We start from the raw sequence: 12,895 nt of genomic DNA, 5'->3' as shown, positions 1-12,895 counted from the left end.
TTATTACACTTACAAAAATGATGTGGGGAAATTTTTAATTTTGGAGGGTGGCACTGTAAGTGTACCGTAAAAGAGTGCAGGATTTCTTTAAACTCTTTTAAAGATACTTTTTGTATCTATGAGCTATAATTTTTGGTATCTTTTTTTTTTTTAATAACTTCTGCGGTACGATTTTAAATCCTGTAAGATTTAAAAAATGGATAAAATAGACAAGTCTTCAAGTAAAAATAAAATGACAACAGAAAAGAGTTTTTTTAAAACAATTTTATCCGTTTTTATATGCATATATATTATAGGAAGGATCTAAAAACAACACAAGGATATAATATGGTCACACCATATATTTTTTTAAAATTAAATTATGATGAGGTCGGCATATGTCATAGCTTTATATTACGTATTTAATGTAAGTGAATACCCTGCTTAATCGTTTTAAAGAAACTAATTACATATTAAGGCCGGTATGTCTTAAATATTTAAATAAATAGTTTAAAAAAATTAGTTGTTGTAAAGAACAAGGTATTAAAATGGTATTTTATTGGAAACGACATTGGTGGTATATTACGGTATTCATTTTACGACCTAGCCGTATGGCATTTTTTATCGTCATCGGCGCGGTCACACTGAATCGGGCAACATCACCGTGAAAAAAGAAACGAATTGGGGAAAATGTGGTTTTCGGTCAAGTGATAGCCGCAACGCAGGTGAGCTGGGCCGAGGAAAAACGGATAACCGAACCGTGAAAAGCGTCAACTGGCCGGAAAACTCCTTGGCTGGGCTCTATGCAATTCCTGGCCCCAAAAACTTGTCGACGTTCGGCTGTTTTTGTTGTTGTTGTTGCTGCTGCTGCCTCTGCTGCTGCTGCTTGCTGATGGCTGCATTTTCGTATTGGCATCGGATTTTTCTTGGGTACCATTCGACGTACATATAATCCGTAGTTGAAAATCCAGAAGCAATTGCTAATGCCAAGCCAAGTAAAAGAAAGGCAATAGATAGAGCCAGCAGATCCGACGGATATTTCTAATTATACAACATACAACCCAGGCCGTAGCAAAAACGTATTTTCACCCGAAGATCCGAAACTGGTTATACACACATCGCAAGGAACACGGGAGGTTGGGAGGGTGAGTAAAAATCGATTTGTTGCACAAAACACACGACGAGTGGGCGAAAATCGGGGGCCGAAAAGTGGGGTGCGGCTATATAGCTCTATATAGCTGGCATAGCTATAGATTCTAGGTCGACCTGGGATTATAGTACAATATATCACTGGCCATCTTTTTTCTTGCAGGCTGCCCCATGGACAAAATCAAGTTAAAGGTTATTGGCGTGCTGCGCGAACGCGATGTTGGTAATCGTAGTGGTTCTGGAGGATTGGCAGCAAGTGCTGGAGCTGGAGCCGGATCTGGCGGTGTTTCGGCCACCGCAGGTCATCAGTTAGCCACCGCCGCAGGAGGAGTGGGCGTGGCGCAGCCCTCGATTGGGGTCACACCGGATAACAACAACGAAGGCAACGCCCCGGGCGGTGGAGGAGCAATAATGGAAACCCAGGCAACGGGAGGAGCCGGACCATCGGGTGGAGTCGGTGGCGCCGCTAGAACATCGGTGCTATCCAGACCGCAAACGTCCAAGATAAGCGCCCTAGACCTGGCCGGCATACTCAACACGCGGAGAAGACTCGAGTGGACCAAGGAGTGGCTGCGCAAGAACCAGGCCGAGTTTCTTAGCAAGGAGAATTTACTAAGTGAACTGCAGTCGCGCAAGGATGAGTGCTATCACTTGAATTACTTCCTAGCCATAACAGAAAGCCAGTTTCGGTATCTAGTGCAAAAGCTGGAGCCCATCATTAGCCAGTATGCTCCGCAGCGCAAGAAGAAGTCCTTCAGCGCCGAGGAGCGATTGGCCATAACGCTCAAGTATTTGGCAACGGGTAAGTATATATGAATGTCCCATTAAGGGCTACTAATATAAGTACCTCTATTCCGCACGCAGGTGAAGTACATTCTTGTCGAAACTACTGCTTCCGTGCCTCGAAATTTGTGATAAACGAAATGATTGCCAATATCTGTCTGGGCTTCTATGAGCACCTCAAGGACCAATACGTGACACTACCAAAGACTGACGATCAGTGGCGCAGCGCCGCCGAGGAGATGGAGCGCAAGCACAACCTGCCCCACTGTGTGGGCAATCTGTTCATGCGTAGCATCCAACTCCAAGGCTCCGGAACAGGTTCAAGTTCCGGGGCGGCGAGCAGCGCATCCGCCGCTGGCGACGATCGCAAGCGCGCGACCGTCATCTTCACGGGCATCGTGGATGCCGACAACAATTTCCAGTACGCAAAGGTGGAACGGGCGGCGAGCAGCCGACCCAATGACATCTATAACCAGACCACTGCCGTTGAGCTAATTAGGCACAAGATGCACGCTCTGGAGGAACAACAGTCGGCGGAGATGGACCGACAGGGCTATTACTTTGCTGGCGATTCGGTACTGCCAGCCACCTCGTATCTGGTGACCACACGCAATCTGCCCAAGGATCGAGCCGTATTGGAGGCACTGGAGCAGGTCAATGCCCATGCGGATCAAACGATGCGAATACTGTGCAACATGTTCCCCATTCTGGCGCAGCCGCTGCGCATCAGTGACAAGCACATCCGCGAAGTGGTGCTCGGCTGTGTGGCCCTGTACAATTTCCTGCGCAAGACGGACGACTCATTTCGGCGCACCAGCGACAGCATCGTGCAGCAAAGGGCAGAGCAACAGCAATTGGCCTACAGTGTCGATAGCGATGAAATTGACGACGATTGCATCATGCTGGCCACCGAGGAGGAGTTACGCGAACGGGCGGAATTCACGCCCAGCGTTGGACTGACCACCTGCTTCCAGCCGCTGTGTACGCAGCGTGGCGAGACGCCCGAAGGTCTGGCCAAAAGGGATTGGCTGCTCCAGCTGGACTTTGGCCAGCAGAGCGGTAATGGAAGCGGTATTGGCATAGGAATTGGCAATGGCAACATGAGCGGAAACGGCGGCATGGGCGGCAGTACAGACAGTGCGAGCGGCAGCTCAAATGGGAGTTTATATTAGTGCAATTTACCTAAGTACTTTACGAATTTTGTATAGTTCCTTGTTTTATATTTTCTAAATCTATAATCTGTAATCTGTAACAGCATCTCTGTTTGCCACGTTCACGTTGCCGACTTTTGTTTACCTCTCTCTCTCTCGTTTGGCCCATTATCTATCTGCATACCATTACGATTACGTTCACGTTCACGTTCGTTTCATCTGCGTTCCGTGCTTCATCCTAGGGTTCTGTATAGTTAGCTTAGTTTCTTGCGGAAGTTCCGGTTCGGTGAACGATGCTATGTGATGTCTCAAATCTCTATTGTGGCCCAGTGCACTGCTGCTCCTGGGGAGCACCCTGCTTATTAAACGGGTCTGGCAAACAAAAAAAAATTAAGAAAACAAACAAAGCGGCAGCTGACAAAAATGTGCAAAGTCGAAGAAGTACATCGGAAACAGATCAACAAAATTAAAATTTTAGTATTCGTATTTAAGCAAAAAAAAAAAACAAATTATACATAATTATATTTACAAATAAATGTGTAAGGAGTGGTCTTTACGTGTCGAAACCTTATGCAATGACCTCTCTCTCTCTAAATTTCACATCTCCTGGGACCAGTGGGGCCACTGCTGTATCAGAGTGTACAGTGCGTCTCCAGGACTCAGGGTAGCACTGACCTGGCGATGGCCCAGTAGCTTGTAGCTCTCCACGAGCTGAGCCTGCTGGACAGCCAGCTGCAGCAGCTCCTTGGCGGCATTCAAGGCCGCTTGGTTGGGAGCTTGCTTATTAAAGTTACCAATGAAGGCGATGCCCAGGGAACCATCGTTATGGGGAGCAGCAAAGGCACCTTTCTGGCTTGGACTTCTGCCTTCGTACACCTTGCCATTGCCGCCGATCAGATAGTGGTAGGCTATGTCCGAGAACTTTTGCCTGGTCATTTGGAAGTTTTGCAGATTTCGCAAATGCTGGGCGCATGTGACGTCATCCGCACAATCCCCACCAGCTGTATGGGCAATCACAGCGCGGGGCAAGGGAGTTGCCATGCTGTCCATGGCTCCGTTCGGTGGCTTGGCATTCCACTCGGCCCTCGTCACTATCGGTACTTCCCCCTGGACAGCAATGGCTGTGAGGCCAACGATGAGCACTCCGATCCAAGTCATCCCACCTTCGTGTCTGCCAACTGACTGAACCGGGGATCTTATGTGCTGCGGCACCTATATGACCGCTGCCGATAAGGGGAGTGCTCCCAGGGAGATAGTCTTACGACCCCGCATTGTATGTAGCTCATGATGTGGGGGGATTTTTCTTGCCAGTGATAGATAACTGACAGAGGGGAGTTCTATTAGCTACTTGGGGGTTACGATTGAAGGAAGCACACGGAGAATATTGCAAAATGGTTGGGGTTTGGAAAGCACACATTGTGGGCCACCGCAAAGGGGAATTTTATTAATTTGTAATGAAAAGAGTAGGATAATAGCACTTAATTCACTTACCACTTTTGTACTTCATTAGGAATTGGTCGCAATTAGCATGAATGGAACAGCATCAATATATACAAATGTATGTACATAAATACATACACATGCATTCATACAAGGCGCTACACCAACTTCTTATTGGGTTGTTTCACTATTCCGCTTTCTATGTTACACTAACACTCGCGCATCAGCAGTTGGATCATTTTTACATATTATATTTTATATTACCACAAACTCTTTGTAAATTATGTATTTATAACGCCAGCAATAATTTAACCGCACTATTTTCACGCATTCAAATAACGGACTGCATTTTACCGAAGCGTTTGATGCGATCGAACTACGCGCCGAATTGCATGTAATGTGTATAACAGAAAGCAAGGTGAAAGAGAGCGCGTTCGCGCAAGTGCCGTTATTTCCAACTTGTGCAGCATACTCTTTCGCACAATTTTCGAGCAAGAACTATGCAACTGTAAGCTCTCCGTAAGCAAACGTAAGTGTTTGATGCGATCGAATTACTCGCCGAAAGCGAATGCGTGTGTGTTTTCGCGCAAGTACCGCTATTTTCACCTGGGGACGCCTTCTTCGATCGAATATTTTTCAGTCGTTCCTTTTGTTTTGCCGAAGCGGTCGCTTTGTTTACCGTGCGCCTGAATTTAATTTTTTTGTGAGTTTTTACTACAGCTGGTTGCTGGCCGTTGACTTAAAACTAACTGTAATCAGTTATCTAAACTGTTACATTCTATACAACGTCGAAGTAGAACGTTAATTCGATTCGGTCGGTAATATTAAAATATCTGCGAAATACTATGGAGTAACGAATGGAAACAACAGTTATTTTTTGTATTTTTTTTTATTATGTGTGTGGGTTGTGAGTATCAAGATATACATATGTAAATGTATGTATGTCGGCAATAGTAAATTAGTGAATAGTGAAAAGGATAAATAGTGAATAGTGAAAAGGATAAATAGTGAATAGTGAAAAGGATAAATGTAAGAAAATAAATATATGTACATATATGTATGCAGAAGGTAAGGTAAGTAACTTTTAAATTTGAAAAATAAAAATAAAATTGTTTTGAAAATATATGCATATTTTTGGTAGTGCAGTATAGTAGCAGTATATAGTAGTAGTATAAAATTAAAAATGGCAATTATAATTCAAACAGCTTATGATAGGGTATTCCCCCGAAAAAAGTCGAATACCCTTAAATATATTGAGAGCCCTCGATTTATGCGTACTTTTTGCCAGTTAATACGAGCCCACAGAAACCTCAACTTGACACAGATGTTCTAGGCAGTGATTTAATTAAAAAACTTTTGCAATTAAATGCAAAAACTGCAAAAAACAATGCGGAGTGCAGGCCATTAAGCCCCCAAAAAGGGGCGTGTTGAGGAAGTGAAGTCGCAAAGTGACAACGAAAATGCAAGTAAGCGCCCTCAATTAAAAGCCAAAATGAATATAAAATGCGATGGCAAAAAGGAGGCGAGTTGGGCGAGGATTCGAGCCCAAGCCGCAACATCCAGAAAACCCAAAAAGCCGGGCTAAAACCGAAAACCGAGGCCAAAACTATGCGCGGCTGGAAAAACCAGCTGCTGGCGGGAAAAACTCGCCGTTAACTTGAATTTAAGTGAGTTCGCCACTCGGAGCAGCCCTACAAAATCCGCCCACCGCTCACCCCAAAATAAAAAAAACATTGTTGCATGGTTATTCGAATTGTTTTCGGGCGAGTTTTCCGAGTTGTCCTGCCGAGGAAAACATATTTTTTTCGCCGAGTCCATAGTCTCAATTTAATCGGTGCCGCATTTGGGTGCAATTTTTGGGGGCGCCAAGTTGGCTCATTTGCAAAATTGTCAGATTTATTTCGCTAATTGCTGCTCATCCGTTTAATTAAAATTAAAAGAACTTGCACAAGTTTAGGGCGAAAGTTTTTATGCGAATTCTACTGGAATCTCGCATTGGGCACGTTTAGTTATCCTTCGCTCTCCCGCGTTTTCCTCTTCCATTTTCCATTTTCCATGCCACGGCAGTGGGGCCGTTGGCACACAAAGCCATCTATTAAATTGCAGGGAAAACTTGGAGAATCCATGTTGCTCACGATGGCGATGACGATGGTGATTATGATGTTGTGTTGCATGATGAAGAGTAGGCCTTCCATTTCTCTGGACGGCAAACAAATTAAACTGCAGGCTCCGTTAAAGCCGTCGTGTAGCAAATTCCCAAAAGGTGTCAATCGTGCAAGCCCGGAAAGTTGTGGCCAACAGCAGCAACAATTTGCACCCAATTCTGCAACATCTGCTGCCTGCCACGCCCCCTTTCCCCCTTCTCGCCCCGCAGGCTTTTCCACGAAACAGGAAAGAGCAAAAGTTGCCTGCCACTGCAACCACAGTGCGGATTTGGATTTCAAGTAACTTTGCACTGCGGATTGACACCTCCCTCTGCTTTTCCCACACCCACACCCCTCTTCCACCCGAAATTCGAAATCGGGGGGCGTGTCAGATCACGAGGAGGAGGAGGGAGGGGCGGTAGTAGGAGGCGACATTTTTATGACAACTTGCTTAAATTCCATAACAAGAACTCGAGCAGAAAACGAAAACTTATTTCGTTTACGAGTCGCGCAACTTGTGTCCTGATATTTTCGAAGGCGCTGCCTTCGTCTTATTCGCTAATGAATAAAGTTCCCGGCTATGAATATGCACGAGCAGGATTCAGGACCTTAACCTTAAAGTTCCCTCGAACTTTCTGTTAAACAATGATTGAACTTTAAACCTTTAAATTCAAGCTGAATATGTTGTACTAATGGCTGACAAATATGAGAAAGTCACTAAAATACAACCACCTAAGTTTATGCTACATTCCCCAATTCAACATCATTCAAATAGTTTAGTAGTTTTATGTTTAAATGCACAAAATGCATAAATATACAAATAAGAAGCTTAAAATAAGCATCACATTTTAAGGTAATCTAGTTTAAACGAATCTGTGCTTATTTATAAATACGCATAATTCTCATTAGTTATATAAGCATATTTTCCATCCGAATCAAAACACCAAATTAAACTGAAACATAGCTTAATTAGTGCGATCTAAAATGCATTCTATACATCTGTGGTTTTACCAAGATTGGAAAATTGCCTTTTGCATCTGCAATTTATGCATTGCCATTTGGTGGCAAACCACTTGATTGTCGACTTTAATGGGCCCATAAATAGGCTTTAATACTTTGCACTGTGATATTTGAAAGTTTGTGCTACTTTTCACATTTCCCCATCTATTTTATTATGAACTGCAGCACTTTGTGCTTACATCTGCTCTCTCCAAGTTGCAGTTTGGCACGCCGCAGTATTTGCAATATGCAATGCAAGTTATGCGCAACAATATGATGTTATATTAAAGCCAAAAACGATGTGCGTAACTGCTAACTCATCGTCCTTTGGTCCTTGCCCCTTTTGGCGACCAACAAAACCAAAAAAAAAAAAAAAAAAAAAAAAAACCCGACTCCATCTTCCTTCGTCATGCTGACATCTTGTCAGAAAATTTTCATGCAGCTGTAAGCTGTTTTCATGCACATTTTGGGCACTTGTGCCTCGCACAAACACTTCAATTTTTGGCTTCAAGGATGCGTGTGTGTTTGGCCAGGATCCAGTATGCAGCATCCCACATCCAGTCGCCAGGATCCTCAGACGCAGCCGATCCGAAGAGGCGGACAAACATCAACCAGTCCCCCGAGCAGCCCGTCAAAGTGCCGGAAGGAAGTGCGCTGGGGGAACCTACTGAAGGCTAGCTGGGAGCTACGATACGACGATATATAGGGGCAACTCTTTAACCATAACTTTTGATATATGCTAGGGAAATATTGTGGGAGTGCACTCAATCGTGGTTCGCCTGGCATCGCCATCAGCAGACGAGAGGAGCTCTGGCTGCGCTTTTTGTCGATGGGCGATGGAGTTGGGTTTAGCTTGTGTAATAGTAGTGCTGCCATCAACTACTTAGCGTCAAAACGCTTAAAGTTGAATTTGTAACGCTCGAAGTGAGGCGACGACCAAAGTCAAAGCCAATGGGTATGTGGGTGTGTGTGTGTGTGAAAGGACGCAGGACGAAGGTGCCGTCTAATGCCAGTTTACTCATCTATTTTTATTAAATCGCCTCGGATGCACACACACTCCACACTCCACTCCTCTTTTCTCGCCTTTGTCCCCTTTTGTTGCATCGCCCGAAAAGCGTTACGTATACGCAGTGTGGGCCAGCACAATGGAGTGTGTAGTAGCCACGGGGGTCATAAGGCATCATCAAAAATATTATTTATCGTGTAGCCGAACATTTCTTTACAATCTACGAAGTTGGCTTCTATTTGAATGAATTCTTTAAAGTAATTCTTGATTCCCTTTTAATTACATTTTACGTTGTTGTTTCAGTCTTTCCAAAGCGAAAGCAATTCATTACGGAGATAATTTGAACGTAGAACATTTCAGGAAAGCATGTTGCTCAAGCTCAACAGAAAATGGTTATTAAGAAGTTGTTTATCGCTTAGATTTCTTCAACTACTAACTACAAAATAATCAAAATGCAGCTGCAGAATAAAAAGTAAATAAACTAGAAACTGTTGCAATTACAGGTGAAGAAGCTCCACTGATAAGCGTATGAAACAGCATTTGAGGTAATTTCTTTAAGAACTACTTGAGCCAGTATGGCATGACCCTTAAAAATACGTGTATATACGAGTATACTCGTACATACATATAGATGGCAAGTGTGTGGCGATGGCAACGGGAGGTCGAATGACTTTAGAGCCTTGATTGCTGCACTGCAGTGCCACTGGGCAGTGACTGCTTGCCACCCACCGCACCACTCCACACCACACCACACCTCACTACACTTCACTTCGCACAGCAGCTTATTTTGGGGGTTTAATTTTGATTTAAACGCTGGCAGACAGCTTGAAGCCCGCTGCGTGCTGAACCGGAAGCACAGACATGCCCGTTCACTCGGACATGGCAGTTTTCAGCTTTCAGTTCGACTCTGCATCAAGTTTTCTCCTCTCGCATCTGGGCTTTACTTAAATTTAAGTTGCACTTTCTGTGTGCAACCCACTCAGTTCGCTTTTTGCTTCGGCAGGCGGAACTGGGCTAATTAAAGGACACTTTAAGGCCACTGCTTAGCTAACCAATCGATGCTGCTTGTCAAGCATTTAATTTTCATTAGATTAAGAAGCTGGGCACCTGAGTGGGCGGACGCTCACAGATCGAAGGATTACTATGTACAGGGGGAAAAAAGAAAGGTAAAGAAACTTAATTCTATTAAAAGTATTGTAAAAATATAATTAGATTCCTTTACTCTTTTATGGATGGTGCAGTGGATGGATTTTGCTGTTTTTATAATGTCCAAGAATGTGAAGTTTGTGAGCCTGCTTATTGCTGAACTAAGTTCTTTGAAGGCTCATTGAAACCCGTAATATAATTACTAGTTCGAATGCTTTTTCTGTGAGTGTCCTGAAACAGATAGAAATGGGGAACATCCAGACGGCTCCCGTCTGGCAATAGCTGCCGTTGCTATTGCTGTTTGCTCTCGTTCTCGTAAATGTAAAAGTTGCAACTTGTAGCCTCAAAATAACCACAAAGTAAACACCAGAGTGGCGCAGTCAGGAGTCGGTTGTCCGTGGTCCGTGGTCGGTGGTCCTTCGTCCTTCGTCCTGCGTCCTTCATCCTCCGCATTCGTTCGGAGTTGCTGAGTGGCTGTTTTGGTGGCGAAAGAGGGGTACGTCTATTTGAATAGCCGGCGAAGACATTGCGTGCTCTCGCACACAGTTGCAGTGCCACGGACAAGGACATTGTACGTGAGAACAGGACACGGCGATGGCGATGCGTCGATGTCCTTCGGCGGAGCTCAAGCGAACTGAACTGAATCGAGCTGGCCAAAATAAATAAGTGTGTAATTTAATATTTAAGGCTTTGTCAGTAATTATTTCATCGCAGATGGCGCAACTTTTCCTTTGTCCCGCTGCCAGGGCAAAGCAAAAAGGACGAAGAGGAGCAGTGGGCTAGGGTCCTTGAGAATGGAGGATACTCTTGATCAAATGCACTCCTGCTGGCTGCTAGATGTGCTGCAGCAGCGCACTCATAACTCGCAGTTGAGATCGCAGCTTGTGGCACGGCGGGGCAGGGACTTGTTAAAGTGACCCACTTGCCGCACATTTGTCTTTATTAAATGCGAAAAATTACGAGTTCACGAGCATATAAATTATAAACCAATTTAATAACCAGCCAGGCACAAAATGTGCTCAAAATGAACTACCAATTTGTGGAGAACAACGGTACGAAACATAATAATGGCTCCGGGTGAGCGTGAACATGAATTACGAGTACCAATGGATGGATGGATGGATGGGATGGTGGGTAGTACTTGACATTAGGTGGCTTGGAAAATTCGAAGGGGCTTCCCAGTTTCCCAGCTTTCCCAGCTCTCCGGTTTCAACGCAGGGGAACACCTGTGCGAGCCATAGGGTTTTTACCACTCCTTTATGCGCTGATATGTATGCATTTCCCACCCCCCCCACGTCAACTTTTCGCTTTGAATATGCGCATAGTTTAAGCTTGTAATTATTCCAACATTTAGTTTAACATTTAGCCACGCCCACACGCCCCCTGACCCGCTGACGCCCACAATTTTGCCATGGAAACGGTGTGCATTTCGCTTTAGAAACTCCCGCTGCCGCCCTGGAAAAACTCGAGTTCGCTGCATGCGCGTGTTAAAGTGAATTTGAAATGATTTATTGCACATCTAGCCAAACCAACCACTGATACTACAAATTCTACAATTACAGGGCACACACCCTCACACCCCCACACCCTTACACCCTTACAGCCGCCCACCCAAACACCCCACTTCTGTGGCCTTACATCTCATGGCTTTTTTCCAGTGTTTTTCCGGCTTTTTCTCCTTGGCTCGTTAGCATGTTAATTGTAAAGCGTGTCCTAATTGCATTTTACCTGCAAAAGTGAGTCCAGGTTTTTGTCTCACGCTCTGCGCTTTAAGCCTTGTTTTCCAGACACATTATACTATATAGAGTCAGTAAAACAGATTGATGGCAATATATTGGTAATATACATAGCTGGGTTTTTGAAATGATTCACAGTTAAAACGGCACATAAAACAAGAGTTTATAGAGTAACCCATTTTCATAATACTTGTATATTATCAACCATAAACAGCCATGAACTTAATATTTGTATAAGTCGGTTTTCAACTTATACTGGGGTAGGAAAATGCACTCAAAAAAGTATAAGACTATTGCCAACTTATAAAGGGTTGGCTTACAAATCACTCGGTTCGGTTTCGAGTAAAAGAACAAATTGGAACCCAATGCGAATGCTTAGTTGCATCAAACTCAAATGGGATCCGCAAGCAAACCGTGTTTGAAGTCCTTTCTAAGACCCCTCCAACGCGCAACTCCAACTTCATACAGGATCTAGTCAAACAAGTTCGTGTTCGTGTCATACTCCACCCCTAAATGGACTTCAAACTTTGCAAACTTGAGCTACGAACTTTGCAAATTTGAGCTACGAACTTTGCAAATTTGAGCTACGAACTTTGCAGACGTGAGTGAGTCTCAAGTGAAAATTCAGAAGCGGAGGTGTTTGAGTGCATTGCCGAGTGATTTTGTGGGCGAATCACGATAATTATTAATAATGTTGCTTAATTTCATAAATTAATAAGGCCATTAAAGCACGCGCAGAGACCAAAAAGGTAAATGAGCAAATTAAACAAATTGCCAACTGCATTCGAAAATCACATCAATCAGGCAGCTGAATCTCAATGGTAGGGTGGCATATTTATGGACCCCAGATAGCTGGATAGAGTGGGTGGCCTCTGGGGATTGGGATGGGGGGAATAAAAAGGTCGCCATCAAAGCATAAAAATAAATTGATATCACAGCGAATTTGAATGAGCAATATGGTGTTCCTGCTATTTTTCCTGCCCTGCCACTCGTTCATATATCAGCGCTTCTTTTTTTGCCATGAATTATTTTGCCCGCTGCATGTGAAATTTTGGCCAGACAATTGCAAAGCAGCAGATACACTTTAAGAAGTCTAAACTAAAGGATGTGATTAGATCTCTTAAATATGGAGATTTTCAATAAATTCTATATTATATAGCTTTTCACAGCATTCAACCTTTATAGATTTGCATAGACTTCCTGATATAAAAGCCAGATAATAGAAAGTTTGCTTTAAGATTTTTATCCGTGTAATCACAGCCGTGGAATGAATATGATGCATGAAATAACAATAATGAAATGACAACAAAAGGCACGGATAACAAAAGGATTGCCAGCGAGAAAGAGTCAGATGCACGGATG

At 43.9% G+C, this 12,895-nt stretch overlaps 2 protein-coding genes across 2 annotated transcripts; one reads left to right on the top strand and one right to left on the bottom strand.

Annotated features, from left to right (window-relative positions):
• Positions 1-603: 603 nt before the first annotated feature.
• LOC6533352 lies at positions 604-3,633 on the top strand. The gene is made up of 3 exons (XM_002094041.3): positions 604-1,124; positions 1,292-1,930; positions 1,993-3,633. Exons 2-3 carry the CDS (start codon positions 1,300-1,302, stop codon positions 3,081-3,083), a joined length of 1,722 nt encoding a protein of 573 aa, XP_002094077.1. The 5' UTR covers positions 604-1,124; positions 1,292-1,299; the 3' UTR covers positions 3,084-3,633.
• LOC6533351 (peptidoglycan-recognition protein SD) lies at positions 3,063-4,268 on the bottom strand. The gene has a single exon (XM_002094040.4). The coding sequence runs from the start codon at positions 4,218-4,220 to the stop codon at positions 3,660-3,662; it is 561 nt and encodes a 186-aa protein (XP_002094076.1). The 5' UTR covers positions 4,221-4,268; the 3' UTR covers positions 3,063-3,659.
• Between the last annotated feature and the right edge of the window lie 8,627 nt (positions 4,269-12,895).

Source organism: Drosophila yakuba, chromosome 3L (genome assembly GCF_016746365.2).
Source record: "Drosophila yakuba strain Tai18E2 chromosome 3L, Prin_Dyak_Tai18E2_2.1, whole genome shotgun sequence".
Classification (NCBI taxonomy): domain Eukaryota; kingdom Metazoa; phylum Arthropoda; class Insecta; order Diptera; family Drosophilidae; genus Drosophila; species Drosophila yakuba.
This window is presented reverse-complemented; position numbering and strand designations above follow the sequence as displayed.

What these genes read in the sequence shown, in the direction of transcription:
- LOC6533351 (XM_002094040.4), bottom strand. Translation starts at nt 4,220, where the DNA reads ATGACTTGGATCGGAGTGCTCATCGTTGGCCTCACAGCCATTGCTGTC.
- LOC6533352 (XM_002094041.3), top strand. Translation starts at nt 1,300, where the DNA reads ATGGACAAAATCAAGTTAAAGGTTATTGGCGTGCTGCGCGAACGCGAT. An exon ending in GCTCAAGTATTTGGCAACGG is followed by an intron (nt 1,931 to 1,992) that starts GTAAGTATATAT and finishes TTCCGCACGCAG; the next exon opens with GTGAAGTACATTCTTGTCGA.